This window comes from Protopterus annectens, chromosome 3.part1 (genome assembly GCF_019279795.1).
Source record: "Protopterus annectens isolate FY-2018-M chromosome 3.part1, PAN1.0, whole genome shotgun sequence".
NCBI classification, from domain to species: domain Eukaryota; kingdom Metazoa; phylum Chordata; order Ceratodontiformes; family Protopteridae; genus Protopterus; species Protopterus annectens.
The window spans coordinates 1519930573-1519950083 of NC_056732.1; the positions used below are offsets into that span (position 1 = coordinate 1519930573).

The 19511-nt window shown below is 41.3% G+C and overlaps 1 protein-coding gene across 1 annotated transcript in view; it reads right to left on the minus strand.

The window, feature by feature from the left end:
• Positions 1–19511, minus strand: part of IQCA1L (IQ motif containing with AAA domain 1 like) — a 1829164-nt gene that overhangs the window by 617401 nt on the left and 1192252 nt on the right. The window contains exon 14 of the mRNA XM_044067599.1: positions 831–938. Coding sequence (XP_043923534.1) covers positions 831–938 — 108 coding nt within the window. The remainder of the gene's footprint in view (positions 1–830; positions 939–19511) is intronic.

Below are 19511 nucleotides of genomic sequence, written 5' to 3' on the forward strand. Positions count from 1 at the left end.
TGAATGTACAGCTATAACAAACTGTGATATTGGAGGCCAGCCAAAAACAGCTGATTACTTTGACAGCTGTTTTCACAGTATATGGCTGTCACTGTTGAATAGATTAGCAGATCAACATACTCTGTTTGGCACAGTGACAGATCAGAACTTAATTGACACATTAATTAAACTCAAACACCACATTAAATGGCACATTTACTGTACTTAGGAAACCTTGCTTGAGAGTTTACATAATCGTACAGAAAATACAAGTGCATGTTTCATCTGTAGTGAAGCTAGAGTGGTACAGCAGCCTAGACTGTCATAACAAAGAGGAAATACACAATTATTTTCATAGAATTAGAGATTTTCATGTTTTTAATGCTCCTAAGACAAGGAAAGCTTCAATAGATTGCTGCTTTGTAATATTCCAAGTCTAAAAGTCCCATATGCTTCAGGATGGGTTACTTTTAGCAAATATGCAAATAGGGTGTCTCAAAGGCTGTGCAGAAGACCTAGGCATACTGTTATATGGTTAGAAAGGACTTCATACTCGGGTTTCTGTGTGGTGTGACTAGACAATTGTCACTGGGTTTTAACACAGTGCATTAGCCCACTAAGCCACTCAGCTTTTTCATGGTGCAAATGAACCTGATGCACAGAAACACCTTTATCAACAGTGTCTGGTAGGTAAGGGTAAGTGCAGATTTACTACTGAGCTGATGAAGTAGAAGAGCTCTGCTCCACTGACAGACCTGAAGAAATAGTGCATGCATACTGTTTTGGAGATAGCCCTAATAAACAGTCAACATGACATTAAAAGCTCATTTACTGAGATTATGTCAACATACCTAGAGGCAGGATCGCATGCAAAGTTATGACATGACGAACATCAAACAGTGAGGGCATCGGTTCGATGTCATACTGACGAAGTGTTGTTCCAAGGTAGCTGTATTCCCCTGCAATATAATTTTAACAGATTTTATACAACTGCAGCACTTCCCAAGTGAGAGCAAAATGCACAGTCATTAATGAGGCATTTTGTCAGTGTTGAAGGACATCACAATGCACATTTAGAGAAATGACCTTGTACTACAGAAAGTCACAGACTATATTGTCATTTATGAATTAATGTTTTAATAACTGTATAAGGTAGTATCTGTAAAAATGTCTGTAAAATACATAAACGGAAAACAGTTTAGTCAGAGTAGAAGATAAAACTGAATAAACAGAAATCGGTTTCTTCTGAAATACAGAACAGCTTATTTCATGTACTTGCTGGAGTACCTCTAGAGGGGTCTACTTTAGAACACCGACACGCCAGTTCGCCGACACACAAACCACCGACACCAAATAACCGACAACACACAATACCGACAACGCAAAACACCGAACACCATTACACCGACACACTAAACGTAAACAACACATTACACTACATTGCATATCCACTAGCCCTAACCCAAACCCTAACCCTAAGGTCCGACACTACGCACTACCCTACCTGCACCTAACCCTAACTCACTTAACCACCTAACCCTAAGGTCGACACTACCGCACACTTACCCTACCTGCACTAACCCCACCTAACCCTAACCCTAAGGTCCGACACTACGCACACTTACCCTACCTGCACCTAACCTAACTCACTTAACCCACCCTAACCCTAAGGTCCGACACTACACACTTACCCTACCTGCACCCTAACTCACTTAACCCACCCCTAACCCTAAGGTCCGACAGTACCAGACACTTACCCTACCTGCACCCTATTCCTAACTTACTTAACCCACCCTAAAACATAAACCCGTCACTAACACACACCATTACCCAAACCCTAACTCCGACACTATCGCACACTCACCTTTCACACACCCTAACCCTAAATCCCTCACTATTGCACACTTACCTGTCCGCTCCCTAATCCATAATCCCTCACTATCGCATACTTACCAAGTCGAGCTTACACGTTCCCCTTGTCGGTCTTCCAGCTGTCGGGATTTCAGCATGTCGGTCAACTGCATTGTCGGTCCTTTCGCATTCCTCTTCCGCGTGTCGGCGAACTGGCATTTCGGTAATTTGAAGAGGACCCCCTCTAGAGTGTTTACTGACATTTTACATGAAAGTAAATCTTGGCATTTGTTTGTCATTTAAAGAACTATTAAATGCTGGACAGTAAGAGCATGAACTAGAATACAAGGTGTCTCAACAAGTAACATAGGCAACTGTGAAGTGTGTTGAGCAAATAATGTATGGAGCTACGGACTGAGTGTGCAGCTTAGGATAATAATAGGAGTTCATTCAAGGTATGGAAACAATTGCTGTAATAGTAAACAGAACTGAATTAAAATGGTATCACATTCAGATCATCTGCTTTCTAAGTCACTGACAGATCATTATTTGCCTTGTTATGATCATTATAATTAAGAAGCCCATTTTTTGTTGTCACCATTAATGCCACATGAAAGACATTACACATGGAGTGGTACTTTTTAGAAAGTGGTAACAATTAAATTGAGTTCAGTTTAATTTATTTAAAAAAGACAGTACTAATCCTAGGCTGGGTACAGAAAAAAATAAACCAATAACAAAATCTGTAATCAGTAGTGGAAGCTAGGTTAAGAAGGGGGGTGATGATTAGTGATCAGCAGTATGGTTTCATGCCAGGAAAGAGCACTACAGATGCAATATTTGCTCTGAGAATGTTTTTGGAAAAATACAGAGAAGATCAGAAGGAGTTGCATTGTGTCTTTGTGGACTTAGAGAAAGCATATGACAGGGTGCCTAGAGAGGAGTTGTGGTATTGTATGAGGAAGTCGGGAGTGTCAGAGAAGTATGTAAGAGTGGTACAGGATATGTACGAGGCTATTGTGACATTGGTGAGGACTGCTGTGGGAGTGACAGATACATTTAAGGTGGAGGTGGGATTACATCAAGGATCAGCTCTGAGCCCTTTCATATTTGCAGTGGTGAGGGACAGGTTGACAGATGAGATCAGACAGGAGGCCCCATGGACTATGATGTTTGCAGATGACATTGTGATATGTAGTGAGAGTAGGGACCAGGTTGAGGAGACCCTAGAGAGGTGGAGATATGCTTTAGAGAGGAGAGGAATGAAGGTCAGCAGGGCTAAAACAGAATATATGTGTGTACTTCATCAGGGCTGCCCACTGTTTAAAAGCTACTTATCTGCTATTCATCACATGCTTGAGAGAGAGAGGGTAGAGGAATGGTGAGGATGCAGGGAGTAGAGTTGGTAAAGGTGGATGAGTTTAAGTACTTGGGATCAACAGTTCAGAGTAATGGTGAGTGTGGAAGAGAGGTGAAGAAGAGAGTACAGGCAGGGTGGAATGGATGGAGAAGAGTGTCAGGAGTGATTTGTGACAGACGGGTACCAGTAAGAGTGAAAGGGAAGGTCTACAAGAGGGTAGTGAGACCAGCTATGTTATATGGTTAGGAGACGGTGGCATTGACGAAAAGGCAGGAGTCAGAGCTGGATGTGGCAGAGTTAAAGATATTAAGATTTGTACTGGGTGTGACTAGGATGGACAGGATTAGGAATCAGTATATTAGAGGGTCAGCTCAGTTTGGACAGTTTGGAGACAAAGCAAGAAAGGCGAGATTCCGTTGGTTTGGACGTGCTGAGGAGGGATGCTGGGTATATTGGGAAAAGGATGCTAAGGATGGAGCTGCCAGGTAAGAGGAAAAGAGAAAGGCCTATGATAAGGTTTATGGATGTGGTGAGAGAGGACATGCAGGCAGTTGGTGTGAAAGAGCTTGATGCAGAGGACAGGAAGAAATGGAAACAGATGATCCACTGTGGCGACCCCTAACGGGAACAGCCAAAAGAAGATGATGATGATGAACAAAATCTGTAATCAGATCAAGAGGTGCTACAAATATTCACTAAAAACAGGATGGAGATGTAAGGCATATCTCTCAAGCTTTTAGAGCAAGAAATCTGGACAAAGTCAGAAATTATTGGGGGAGGGGCACCGTTTTTAAGTATTGCTCTTACAAACTTAGAAAGCTGACAGAATAGCAGGTTTTGCATTACACACATACCACCAAAACTACTATGTATTCAAGGATTTAGCAGCTGTGTTGTCACTTTTAATGTCAAATCATACACCAAAAAAAGCATCAGTAGTGGAATCAATTGGAATCAACCAAACAGTGAGAAGCATGTGATGAATAGCAGATAAGTAGCTTTTAAACAGTGGGCAGCCCTGATGAAGTACACCTTATTCTGCAGTACTATGCTAAAATGTATATATCCAGGTTGTTAGATAAGTGAGTCCTTGTCCTGGAGAACAAAATAGATAATGTTACTGATCTTAACTGTACTAACTTGCAATTTGTCCTTGTATACATTCAGCATATACGTATATGGGTTCACTTTGGAATTTCAAAATTTCACAATCCCGTCATTCTAAACACTGATGCTCAGAACCTCGGAATTGTGAAATCTCGAAACCTGTAAGTGGAGATCGCAATACAGTGCGGAATGGGAACATTACCGTTCTCTTCACTGTAGTGCAATCTTGGAGTTAGTATATTTCATTTGCAGGGCGAGTGGGGGGTGCAGGGGGGCTTGCCTCCCTACAAAATTGTCTTTTTTTATGTATTCTTAATTTTATTTACTTTTTTGTTATTTTGAGATTTCACAATCTCGATGTTCTGAGCGTCAGTATTTCAAATGTCAGGATTGTGAAATTTTGAAATTCCAAAGTGGACCCACACACACACACACACACACACACATATATATATATATATATATATATATATATATATATATATATATATATATATATATATATTTAGTTACACTTCAAAACATCTAAAACTCATAACATCTAAATTCAAAACATCGAGACCACAACATCTAAAACCCATAACATCGAAAATGTATAATATGGAATAGTGTATCATGAAAGATGTAAATGTTATAGTTTAATCTGTTATTCTTGTGGTAGCAGTATGAGATGTTGTAGTTTTTATTTATATAGTTATTATTTATATAGTGTAGGAATTTATGCTATTTATATAGTGTTTATTTTGCCACTGTGTCTGGTTTTTAGACTATGCAGGTAAGCGATATAAACATTATTTGTACATTTTTTATGGTGATCGTGATACAGTGGGGTTAGGAAATTAACTTTTTCTCACTGTAGTGCGATCTCGGAGTTGGTATATTTAATTTTCAGTGGGTGGGGGGCCATAGCCCTCATGACCTAACCACACCAACCGTGGGTAAATCCAGCATTACCCACACCCAGACGTGGGTTATTGCTTAAATATTGTATGATAGCTATAATAATTAATCAGAGGAGGTTAGGATGGACTGGGTGGAGAGACTGGATAAGCAATTCACTAACAAACAATGGGAGGATATATGTTTGACTGCCAAATATGCTACAAAATCTAGAAGATTTAGGATCTTTGCCTGGAAGTGCTTGCATAGGTATTTTTATACCCCAAGCAGACTTCAAAGAATTTCTCCTCACATAGACAGCAAATGTTTGAAATGTGATGGGGCAGAAAGAGATAACTGGGAACATATTTTCTGGGAGTGTAATGAGATGGTAGACTTTAAAGATTCCCTGCAGACTGCTCTGTCAGAGATGCTGGGTGACAAGTTGGAGTGACTAGGGAAATTATTTTCTTGAGCTATGATACAAACTCGGAATTGCCTAGACATAGTAAGGCCTTGCTGGGTCTAATTGTGATGACTGTCAAAAAAGCAATTACTAGAAAATGGAAATCAAAGTGTAAACCAACTGTACTAGAAGTAGTGAATATAGTAACAGGGATTCCTACCACATTATCGAAAACTGATAATGGCCGTAACATCGAAATTGTACTTGTGGGATTGCAGTACAGTGAGGATCAAGGAATTTGCCCTTCCCTCCCTGTAGTGTGATCTCGGAGTTGGTATATATAACAAGAACAGTTTAGATGAACAGCACTTTCGATGTTATGGCTGTTCAACATTATCATTATTCGATAATGTGATATAGACCCTAGTAACAGAGATAAAACAACTGGAATTGGGATCTTTAGAAAAGGGTAGAAGCAAATTACATAGGAAAAAATGGGAACTGTGGGATTAATACATGCAGAGGAGGAATGAAGTTTAAAAGAAGACAGGATGTGAATAAGCTATATAATGAGTTTCTAACAATAACTGGATATGTTACAAGTAATGTATAATGTTTGCAGCTATAGTTGTGTCACATGGTTTGGAATGTATAATGCTTGCAAATGAGATTGTGTCCCTATGGTTTATTGTCATTTATATAAATGTAACATGGTCTATGTCATACACGATAATTTAATAAAGATGTTTCTTGTTTAAAAAAAAAACCTCTCTCTCTCTCTCTCTCTATATATATATATATATATATATATATATATATATATATATATATTCAAATGTTCATTTATACCAGTGGCCAGAGGTATCAGTTAAGTATTCCACTGTTTATAACATATGTGTTGCACATTCTGTTTTTCTATCCCTGGTCCATCTTCTATTTTTATGTATACCATTGCCAACCCATTATGTGCATATGTTAGTCTAATGTCCCCAACAGTTATGTTTGCCAACCCATTATGTGCATATGCTAGTCTAATGTCCCCAACAGTTATGTCTTTTGTTGTCATTGGTTCATAGGTGATTACAAGGCTAAAGGCAAAACAGCCTTTATAAGCATACCCAATAATACTAAGGATATGACAATGTTATATAATAATTCCCCAGATATGGGATGGGGTATTATCAGAGTAGTAGGTCTTTAGGTTTTGGAGCTCTGAGTCATTTTACAGACTGCTTCTGTTCATAAGGGCCATGTACTGTGTCCTAGAGTGAATTTATGGTTCCCCATCCATTTATCCAAATTCTTCTTGAAGAAAGTGAGGGATGGGCTTTGTTTTATGAAGATGGAAATTTTATTCTATAGACGAGATAGCTTTTGGGATACAAAATCTGTCTTTCCAGCAAGTTCTGTTAGAGGCACAAGTAAGGTTCTGGTCCATGTAATAATAACCCTGTTATAATTTTTCTTGAGAATGTGTAACACTTTCATTAGGACTGGATCAGATAATGCCTTGTAGGTCAGGCATAAGTCACCTGTCAATAAACAATATGAGACAGAGTAAAGGGATAAGGCATTTAGTCAGTCAGCATCAGACAAATATGGGCACTGTGAAATAATATCAGGTGACATGGTGCCTGGGCAGTGTTTTTGGGCTAGACTTGTAAAGGCTCCAGGGCCATTAGCCTAGTACACACCTATGAATCTATGAACATGTGTCTTTGTATTTTTTTAGTGAGAAGCCTCTGGGGCTACTCAATTGGTGTAAGTGCCTGGTTAGGTACATGCAGAAGGGAGCTTTGTGCTCAGTTATGGGGCTGATGAGGGCTGAGAAGAATGGCTATGTCCTCCTTTGAGCCTGATGCTTTGTCTTTACTTATAAGTTGGGCCACACAGAAGAATTTCCTCATTACTGTAGCTACCTGGTGGTCAAACTTTAGGTTACTGTCTATCTGTGTTCCTAGGTCCCTCACCACTGAGTCTACTTTTAGGGGTGTGCTATCAATATTTTAATTTGCAGGGATATCTAATTTGCTGAAGGTTATGATTATGCATTTATTAGCATTTAGTCTCAGACTATGGTTTTGGCACCAGTCATTTGTCATTTTTAGGCCTGTTTGTAGGATGTCAACTTTATTTGGGAAGTCAATGTTTGCTCCCTGCTTACAGCGGTTGGCAAACTTGGTGAGCCAGAGTTCCTAAACATTGTCCTTCACTTCCGAGAAGTACATGCCAAATAGGAGGGTTCCTAACACTGATATATGTGGGACATCTCTAGTATCAGGTTTCTTATCAGAAGTGGAGTCACCTATCTAGGTAAGATGTGTCCTGTCAGTGAGCCAGTTTGCTATCCATCTGACAATATGGGGGTTTATGCCTGACTCGATACGTTTAATTAATGATTCCCAAGTGGGAGATTGTGTTGAAATCTTTGGCCAGCTTTAGATAAGCAGTGTGTGTATGGTTTTACCCTGATCCATGGCCATTGTGACTTTCTCAAAGATGCCCACCATACTGTGCAAGCAAGACTGCCCTTTCACAAAGCCAAATTGGGTCTGGACCAGTGTTTGACGAGCTCCTATGTCATTATTGATCAGGTTCATGATAATTCTCTCCATGGCTTTGCTAGCAACATTGGCCAAACGTATGGGTCTGTAGTTCTTTGAGCCAGTTGTGTAGAGGACTGACTGCTGCAGGCCTCCATTCCTCTGGGACAAAGCCCTTCCAGAGGCTGTAGTTAGAGAGTTTTTAGTAGCCCTGATAGATTCTGTTTTAAACTATTTAATAAATATACTGACATGTTATCGGGACCCATAGAGGCTGTGTTTTTGCCTTTAGTGATCACAATAAATACCTGTTTCCTTGTAATGACTGGTAGGAGGATGGTTCACAGGTTCATAGGTGTTTACTAGGCTAATGACCTCAAGAGCCTTTTTAAGTCTAGCCATGTATCCCAAATCTCTGACAAGTTCTAATACCTTTGATGAGTGCAAGCAGGTATTTGAAAGATGAAACATTTACACACAGGGACTTGGGAGATTAACTATTTGCAGGTTGCCTGTGTCCATTAGAGACATAAGTGCCAAATGAGGGATACATTTCCTGTTCCCCATCCAACTGTCCTAGTGCACTTGAATTGGGTTAGGGAAGAACTCTGCTTCACATAGATGGGGAGCCTGTTTTATAGATGAGGTAGTCCCTGGGATATATACCTGTTTCTCCAGCATGCCCTATTTATATCATGGGCAAGGTTTAAGTCTTTAGAATGGGTAATTCTGGTGTTGTTTGTTTTGTGGCTATGCAGGAGGTCCATCAGAGTGGGGTCTGACAAAGCCCTGTATGCCAGGTGAAGAGCTCCCCTAAAAAGCCTTTAGGGGACAGAATACACGGATAGTGCCTTGAGGCAGTCTGCACAGGACATTTTACTTACACCCTGTATTCTTTTAGTGAGGAACCTCTGTGGATATTCCAGTTGTTGGATGTGCCTGTTTAGGTACATACCAAAGAGGGCATTGTAGTCAATGACAGGTTTGATGAATGCTGAATACAGAGGAACAATGACCTCCTTGGACATAGATGCCATACCTTTGTTTCTAAGTTCCAAAATATAGAATGATTTCCTCACACTGTAGACATGTGATGGTCAAATACCAGATTGCTATCTATGTGTGCCCCTAAGTCCCTGAATACTGGGTCATCTCTAAGGGGTAGATGACTTCCCAAAGGATACTATTATGCATTTCTTGGCATTTAGTTTTAGTCCATGGCTTTGACACCAGTTGTTTGCCTGTGTCAGCCCCTCCTGGAGAACATTTGTGTTAGTGTGGGATTTGATGACAGCTCATAATTTGCAATCATCTGCAAATTCAATCAAATTACCTGTCGACATTATGTTGCAAACAGGGCAAGGAATCTCCCTTGTCTGCACCGTTGTGCAATCTCGGAGATGTAATATATAAGTAGCAGGGGGTGTGGGGGGCACAGTGTTAGTTTGCAGGTGTTTTTTGACCATTTAAATTTAGACCTTTTTTTCGGTCTTTTGAACATTCAGTGTAATGACGTTCGACTTTATGAACGGCGACCATGTGAATTTCAACATTTTGATAGTAAACCGAGTTTGCACCTAACCTCTTGAATTTGTCAACAATGCTCAAGTGGGGCATTGTGTCAAATGCCTTGCCCAGGTCAAGGTAGGCAGTGTGAACAATTGTTTTTTGTGAGTATTTCTTTAGGTATGATAGAAGATGATGCGGGTGGGAGAAGTTTGAACTGAACTTCTCAGCCAGTAGGTTTGCTATTATTTCAGTCTGGGTGTAAGTTTTGCCATTCATGATTAACTTGGCACATTGCTGAGCATTTCCCCCAAGGTTATGAACATAATTAAAAAAAAGTCTTAGGGCTATCTTTCACCTGGGAGGCTATTTTTGCCTCATAGTTTGCTTTGTCAGATTTGACCACATCTGTAATTTGTTTGCTTAGACTGGTGAATGTCTTTTTGAACTGTTTTGCCTGTTCCTTCTTGGTTATGGATAAGATATTTTTCCTTTTGTTGAATACCCTATTTATGCTAAGTATCCACCAGGGTGGTTTATTCTTGCCAGTAATCATAAGTTTGACTCAAGCAGGCACTGCCTCCTCTAAGCAGCTATGAATGTAGTTGTACAATGCTTTTATGTACAGCTCAGAGTAGACTTCATTGTTATCCGGGTTCAGAGGGGCTTACAAGTTTAATAAGCTGTCACTTAGTCTGAGGTAACTAGGTTAATTTTAAAACTAAAGGTTGTCATTTTGTGGTCAGATCTTACCAGGGAGGAGTTAATGCATGGGAGGGAAGGAACAGCATCACCCCCCCCCATGTTCATGAGTACTAGGTTTAGGATATTTGTAACTCTAGTTGTATGGGTAACTAGTTGCTCCAGGGTATTTACATTGACAAAGTCCAAAAACCTCTGAGCAAGTGAATTACGGGTTGTATAAATCTCCCAGTTTATGGAGCGGTAGTTGAAGTCACCCATAAGTATAGCATTAGGATGAATGTTAAGAGATTCAAGTAGGTTTAGGTAGGAGGTGTGGTTTTTCAGAATTACGTTAAGGAATCTGTAGCTAGCAAGGATATGATAGGGGTCGCACCTACAGATAGTTGTTCATGGAGCAGCTCAAGTGAGTCATGTTGCTGGACCAGCCGAGCAGTGTACTTGTCCTATACAAACACTGAGACACCTCCTCAGTTTGTTTTTTCCTGAGCTGAGGGGGATGGAAATGTATGAATGGCATTGTAGCCATTGATAGCTGGGATGCTTTCCATGGTTTTGAACCATGTTTACATGACTGCACATATGTCTGCATTCTCCAGGGTGAGAAGTGCTTCCAGGGACTGCATTTTTTTTTTTATTTAAACTCCTAGCATTGAACAGCAGTACCTTTAGGTAGTCTTGCATGATTTTTTTTTATGTTAAAGGGTTTAACAACTTGGCATGGCCTAAAAAAGGCATGATGAGGAGAGAGAACATTTTTGCCAGTGTCCTGAAGTCAAGTGGTGACAAGTGCAAACCATCACTAGCAAAACATTGTGGTTTGTTGGTCATGTCTCCCCAGGCAGACAGATATTGGATCCCCTTGTTGTGACACCAGAAACTAAGCAAATTGTTGAATTCAGTCATTTTTTGCTAGTACTGTGGCTTCATCATTGGTAAAAGGCGGATGCTACTGAAGCCTAGATTCATACCTGACTGGGAAAAATATTCAGAGAGCTCCATCAAGTCTTTCTTGATATAGTCCAATGAGGTATGTCTTAGGTTTACTCCAACATGGACTATGACCATGTCATACTGGTACTTGTGGTTTAAAGACCTAAGTGCATGCATGACTACCTCCTTACTAACAACCTCCTTTCCAATACTCAGCATGGTTTCTGACCAAATCATAGCACCACCACTACCTTACTCTCCTTTACTAACACTATCTTTCAGCATAAAAACAATGGCTATCTCTCCTGTGTTACTTTCCTAGACCTATCTAAAGCATTTGACTTGGTCCCACCCAAACAACTTATCTCTGTCCTCAATACCCTATCCTTCTCTCAATTAGTCACCAACTGGTTTCAGCATTACCTGTCTGACCGCCAACAATCCATTGTATGGCAGAATGACATATTTTCCCAACTACCTGTCTCCATAGGAGTTCCCAAAGTATCCATCCTTGGACCCCTACTCTTCTCTTTTTACACCAATAATCTAGCCTCTGCCACCAAACATGGCACACTCATACAATACGCAGATGACTCAACCATCATCTGCTCAGCCTAGTCCCTACCCAAACTGCAAAAAGTCACACAGGAAGCCTTTTCCTCTGTTGAAACTTGGTTATCCGATGCCCAATTAATACTCAACCCAAACAAAACTAAACTACTCATCTTCCAACCCACCAAACATACTCAAAACAACTCTCACTTTAACATCACAGCAAAAGACAACACCACTATATACCCAACTGAACACACTAAATTGCTAGGAGTGGAAATAGACAATAAATTAAAATTTGACATTCAAATATCCATGACCATAAAAAAGTCCACAAAAAACTAGGAGCGTTATACAGATATAAGAAACTTCTCACCAAAGCAGCAAAGATTTCAATAGCAAAATCCTACCTTATCTCCACCCTACTTTATGCCTCTCCAATATATACCAACCTAAGGCAATGCGATCTAAACAAGCTAGAGACCTGCTACAACAAAAATCGCCAAATTCGCCACAGGGACATCCTACCATAGTCACCACTATTTCTCACTTGCTGAACTGTGCTGGCTTGAACTCCCTCACCTCCTTCAGTGGTATCAACTCTCACTCGCCCACAAACTAGTAAACCATCCACTAAATGTCCCGTCCCTACAGAATCTACTCCAACCCTATCGCACCACCAGACCACTAAGATCCAGCAACAAAAAATCACGTGCAGATCACTAAAGCCAATAACTCTGCTGGTGAAGCACTATTCTCTTGCACCATAGCCAAATTATGGAACTCCCTCCCACCCACAATTACCTCCATACCATCATGCACCCACTTCAAAACTTTACTAAAAGCGCATCTAAAAACATGCTGGCTATGCCCTTGCAAGTCCCACTCTAATATCACCCACCCTATCCAATCACTAACTTTCTTTCCACTCCACTAACTACCTTGATTATAGCAAGCTCAGATGTTCATAAGCCTAGTACTTATTATACAGCAGGAACTTCTTATTGTAACATTTGTTAATGTCTGTTATGCACTTCACAGATAAAGATTCTAGTTGTCTACTGATGTACTATGTTCTTCATCTGTAAATATGTTGTAAGTAATTGCTATGTTAAATTGTTAATCGCTACGTAATCCAATGTAACTACTGTCTGTTTATTTTAACTGTGGAGCTTTTCTCCCCAGGCCTCCACTGAAAATGGACCTATGTCCAGTCGGACACTCCCGGTCAACAAATGTAAATAAATAAATAAATGATCTGGCAGATCCTGGCTCCAGACAGACAGATCACTGGGATCTTCTCCTTGTTTACCCTTGCAAGAGGGACATCAGTATGTCTTACTGCCTTATGGGTTTGGAAGCTGGGTTACTATAATTTTCAAAGTTATGTGTCTTTTTTCACTATGTATGTATGGGGTGAATGAAAGATGCTTTTAGGAGGTCTTTGACGTCTGGGTAGATTACATGTGAGTATGTCCACATATATGGGTGTATGTGTTTGCTCCTTAGTGTTGGTAGTGAGTGTTTTGGGTGTAATACTGACGATCTGGTTGGCATTTTTCATGTGTATGTGAAAGTGTTGTCTCTAAAGACATTGTGAATGTACATCTCTCACACACTGTGTTTGTCTGTTCTAAACTTAAATGGTTGTCAGTGAATACCATGCAGTTGCTGCACTGCCTCAGGATGCCCATATCATCAGGTCAGAATCAGAGATGACAGGGAAGTGCCAATCCATTATACAAGATCCTTACTAAATGGGAAGGAGTACGGAAGAGTCACTTAAAGGTATATGGAAGAGTGTTTAGTAATTACTTTAAAATGACCTGCAGTGGTGCTGCCTTCTGTGCAAAGAGGCAGCTCTTCGAGCAGTTGTGAACAATGGGAAACTATGGAGAGTGTTTCTTATAGATGATATTAAATTGAAAAGAGTTGCTTATATAAAAGGCATGTGTAACAGCATTTGCACAAGGCTTTTAAACCAGCAGGATGAAAAACATTTACACAGTTAAGCCCTCAAGCCAGTCAGATAAACATACAATAAGTCTTCCACCAGCAGTTCCCCACTCGGATGGGATGACTCAGCCCTCTACTCCCATCAGAGTGGAGAATAAAGTCCTCATAATGTTAAAAGAACTGGTTTTCAGCTCAAGTACAATAACAAATCCTTTACAACAAAAGGCAAAACTCCTGAAGTATCAGGAATCCTTGGAAATAAGTTCATAAATGTCTACAAACACAGAAAAGCTTTGCAAAACTTAGACATACTTTGGCAAACTCTGGAGCACTTTGGCAAAGTCAGAACTGTTTTTGCTGTATCAGAAGAGGTTAGGAAATATCAGAATAATGTTAAAACAATGTAATAGCAGAACAGTAAAGGCTGGACAACTTCTGCCAAGCAGAGGATGATGTCCTGTTATAGGCACTCACGGCACATGGGATGCTCCTGTTTGGGGAAAGCAGTTCTCACAAGTGGTTCATATCATCAGTGATCTGTGTGGCCAAAATCACACAGCATTGCAATAATACTGGAGTATCATCAACATAGGAAGGCACTCAGCATAGCTCCAGAGGGCTTAGCCATTAGTGGAGGACCACCTAACACTGCAAGCCTAACATATGGGGAGGACTTCTTAGATCTATTATCATTGCATGGATATAGAGGAACAGGTATCATACCAGGAAGGGTGGATAAAGGTGATGCTATTTCCCAACAATCACTTATCTCGGAAGTGTATGCACCAGGTTAGTATCCATACAGAATGTGTATGCCCCAGGTTAGTATCCATACAGAATATGCATGCACCAGGTTAGCATCCATACAGAATGTGTATGCACCAGGTTAGTATCCATACAGAATGTGTATGCACCAGGTTAGTATCCATACAGAATGTGTATGCACCAGGTTAGTATCCATACAGAATGTGTATGTACCAGGTTAGTATCCATACAGAATGTATATGCACCAGGTTAGTATTCATACAGAATGCGTATGCACCAACTTTGCACACACAGAGCGTAGACAGGCCACAAATACCAATGCATATGTTTCCCATAGTCATAACAGGTGTTCAGATACACAGGAATGGTAGTGAAGGTAGGTACTGTCTCTATGTCTATAATTTCTTATACACCATTTTCCCACACACCACTAGTCCTCATATGTAGTATGAGGTATTTAGAATCTCTTTGTACTGTCTTCTATTGTGTATTCACAGATCAGACCACTGCTGTTTTGATACCTGTACAGGCTGGGATAGAACAACTGGCTGAGGTCAGCACCTGTGCAGATCTGGTGACAATGCCAAGACACAGATAAAGTCATGTCTTGTGACACACTGGTACTATCCCAAACAGTTCTCCGCCATTTGTACAGGATGACAGCAAGTCCTCATCTACTCCTAAAGCTGAGGATGTACAGCATGAGCACTAACCATCCCTACTGGAGGAAGGCTACCATGTGACTGAGTGCACCAGCACCATTCCCCTATGGCTATAGCAGCAGGGGAGTGTACAACATCTGATGTGGGTATAACCACTTTATGACAGTTTAACGGGGGTTTCCCATGCTGTCACATGTTGCAGCAAGACCCTGATATGTAAGTGGCACTAGGGATGAATCAGAAGGTGAGCAGGGCTATCACTCAGGTGCTGTTTGCAGCCACTTATGCCAACCTGGAGATGATTGGTCTGTTGAGTGGCATCCATGAGGATATCAGAAAAGGACTCCTGACACCTCCATGAGGCAATGGAGTCCAGACACGACAGCATGATATGTATCATGGGGGCTACTGTGGTACACATTGCCACCAAATCCATATCCATGCAAAAAAAATAACAAGTGACACTATTATATCCATGTCCACTGCTATAGCTCATGGTGGAGGCAGGGTACATGAATGGGATGATCATATTAGGAGGCCAGCATATGAATGCATATTCATTACCTGCAATTTTAGAAGTGTGACACTTCACCAGCTCACATAGTAGGTGGACAGAACTGGAAGCATCTAAGGTGGGACACCATGGCACTGGAATCCACATGGGTCATCTCCTGGAGTAGGTTAACATCCATGTTATGAGGGGCCTCTATTCCAATCACTTCAAGCCAGTGAGTAGGCCACAGAGCATAGTTACATAGTTTCACCATCTCCAAGTCCTAGTCCCATACTGGAACTACCTCCCTGTCATTAGGGGACTTTGCTACAAAAATTCAGTCTTTGCCTTTGGTGACATGGCCACCTGCCTAGGTTGTAATGCCAAACACATATCATTGGGTCCTTTGGTACCAGTGCAGAAGATGTCAGCTGTGAATGGCTGTACCCTCCTACATGTGTGGTGTATGCAGAGAGACACCTAATACACAGGGTGACTTGACCATATACTCCCCAGTATAGCCTTTAAGTAGCACTGCATGCCTCATATTTGTTATTTGTGACACTGCACTTTACCTTTGTGCTCATCAGGGCTCACAGAGTTGTTCTGCATGCTATAGATTCACCTGTGCTGTACTGACTCGTGTTGGGGGGTGGAGGTGGGTGTGACTGATCACTGCCTCTGAGACTTAGTGTCATCAGTAGATGATGCCGGTATGGTTACCATTACAAGTGCTAATGTAGTGTGTGCTTGGATTCTAGAGATGTATAGTTGGCTGGTCTTCATGCTTGTTTGTAATCAGGTTAGATAGCATTCAGTGTCATGTGTATATTGCAGTGTCCCCCAGAACCTGCTCCAGCAGCCTCAATAGATGCCATATGAAATTCCATGCTTATATGTGTTTTCATCCGAGCACTGTTATTTGTGGGCTCTTTACAGCATCCTTAACCAGGACTCCGGTTAGTACCCTGCATCAACTAAAATACAATAAACAAATATGGAGGGGGGTGACCAATGTGTACACAATATTTTGTCTGCATATCTGCCAGATTACCACAGTGCCTGTAATTACTAAGTAGCTGGACCTCTGGAATTTCTCTATGTGGAAAGTGGTAATACAAGCAACCTGTATGTCACATGTGTGAACCTTGGACACTGCCAGGGTCCTGTGCAGACACATTAGTTATCAAACCATGTCTACTGTGTACTATCTGGTGGTACAGAGAAAGGTATTCCTTCCTGCTGTAATCGCTCTGTCTATGAATACCATATGCAGCCTTTAATGCAACATATATCCAGTTTATAGCACCTAGTACTTTTAGTAGGTTGGTCATGTCAGAGCAGCCATGCATGTTAGTGGCTGACTGCTGTGGTGTGTTGGAGAAACAGATATGCTTATCTGCATGTATGAGTAGTATATTGAAGAATGTACTGAGTATTCCACAGACAGTGATATATTCAAGGAATCCCCTGTTTGGCACTGAAGGTCCCTGAGGTTGGCTCATGTAACACCACCAATGCCACTCATCAATTTAGCACCCCTCAACTCTAATCTAATTTTAACAGCCAAAAAAAAGTCCATTCTTCTTTTCTCTCTCTCTGATCTAGTGCTTCTCTCATCTCTCCTAAGGAATGCCCCATCTCTGTGCTGCTCAGCACTGAGATGTGAAGCAAACAAAAAAAAAATATGATTTTTAAACTTTTAAGAACTATAACAAGCCACTTGCTATATTTGTAACAAGAAGCTTACTACAATGTGCACAACAAATAAAGCATTGATGCAAGCTTCAGTCCTGATTACAAAAGCAGTAAAGTATCCAAATTCATTTCTGTGCCAAATGACGGTAAAAAAATAATATTGGTATTGCACCACTGACTGCTCTGCATCTGCCGGTCACAGCACCTAAAGCCTTGTGCTTGGGGCAGTTGTCCCCTTTGCCCTACCCTAGCTATGCTTCTGGCCAGAATAATGAGAACAAGCATATCTTGGTGTCTCCTGGTATGCATTTCTCCTGATGCTGCTTGTGAGTGAAGAATGTAAGTCAGTGCCCATATGATATTTTTCTTTACTTGGAAACATTTGGTCTGCTGCTGATGTCTGAGCTGGTGGTAAGTATTATGGTAACAGTAATATTTTTGTTAGGTCCATCTACTGTCACATCACAAACTTGAGGGGGGAAAGTAGTGCTTATAGATAATAAATTCTGCTACATGAAGGCTGCTGTGTCTCCTAGCATCTTTATTATCTGTACACATCTCATATCAAGACCATACAAAGACACTAAATACCACCTCCCACTCATGCATAGCTAAAAAACTAATCCAACTAAATGTAAATCCCTATGTAACTCATTGGATAGCAATCTAGCTCACACATAGAACCCAGAAATTTGGGTGAGTTGATCTGCTGACTCCAAAGGACCAGTACCTAGTGGTGTACCTCAGGGTTTGGTCCTTTGACCACTCCTCTTTGTCATCGATTTCTTACAGGTCAAAACTAATTTTAAGAGCTTGTATCTGGCCATGTTTGCAAACTACTGTCAACTGAATCTCTTTCAAAGTTTTTTTGCCCATTCCTTCTAGCATGTCGAGGGATCAGTTGCTAGTGTCCTCTCCTACTCAGCTGGTGAACCTGGGAATATTGAGGCAATGTTACAATTGCCTCATGTACACAGACAACCCTCTCCTCCTCCCACAAAACACAAATACATGCGAGAGATGCAACTATACGGCCAAACTGGAGGCTGAGCTCTCTCAACATAGGACTGGCAAGACCATACAGGAGGAGAAGGTTACCACACACACTATAGACCCAGTCTCACATAGTACCATCACAACCTCAAATCATACACATAAACACACAAAGACATACTCGGAGGCTCTGATCAAAAATCTACCAAAACAGCAGAGGCCACCAAAGCAGACACCCAAACAACTACCACCTCAGAACACAACACCTGCAACACATAGACCTCACAGTCAGAGTGTCAAACAGTCACAGCCCTTAAGGCCAAACACAATGCCAGACACACTAGTCATTGGTGACTCCATAGTCAGACACACTGACGTCCCGCTCACCAGACTGAGTAAGGAGAAGGTTACAGTAAGCTGCCTGTCGGGCGCTAGAATCTGCCACATAATGCAAGCACTCAGGTCTCTCAACAGCAGGTACAAATATGACTCAGTCATTGTCCACGCTGGTGTAAACGACCTGAGACGCACTCCTTGGACTACATGAAAAGAGACATTGAGGAGCTCTCTGATTATGTAGCCCAGGCAGGTATGACCCTGACCTTGAGCAGTATCCTACCTTCACCAAGAATGATGCCACAATACAGAGATAAGATGATCAGTTTTAACAATTGGCTTAAACTCTGGTGTCATTCAAAGGGGATCCAATGTCTGTCTGCCTGGGATGACATGCTGGACAAGCCACGCTGCTCAAGGGACGGCTTGCACCTGTCACCCTGGGATTCCGGATATTGGCAAAGGCTCTTGCCACCCCATAGTGCCTTTTTAGGCAAGGCTCAAATTCTAAACCTACCACCCTAGAACAAAAATGGAAAAAAACTAAGGGTAATGCTGCTCAATGCCAGAAGTCTCAATCTCAAAATGCACACACTCGAGGCCCTTCTCAGTATGGAGAACATCAATGTCTGTGCTGTGACAGAAACCTGGTTCAAGGCTCCTGAGAGCACCCCAGCACTATCAGGTTTTACCTCATATCATGCATTCCGGCCCCAAAATCCGGACAATACCAAGAAAGGAGGGGGGGTATCCATATTCATCAAGGACACCCACACCTCAAGATTGGTGG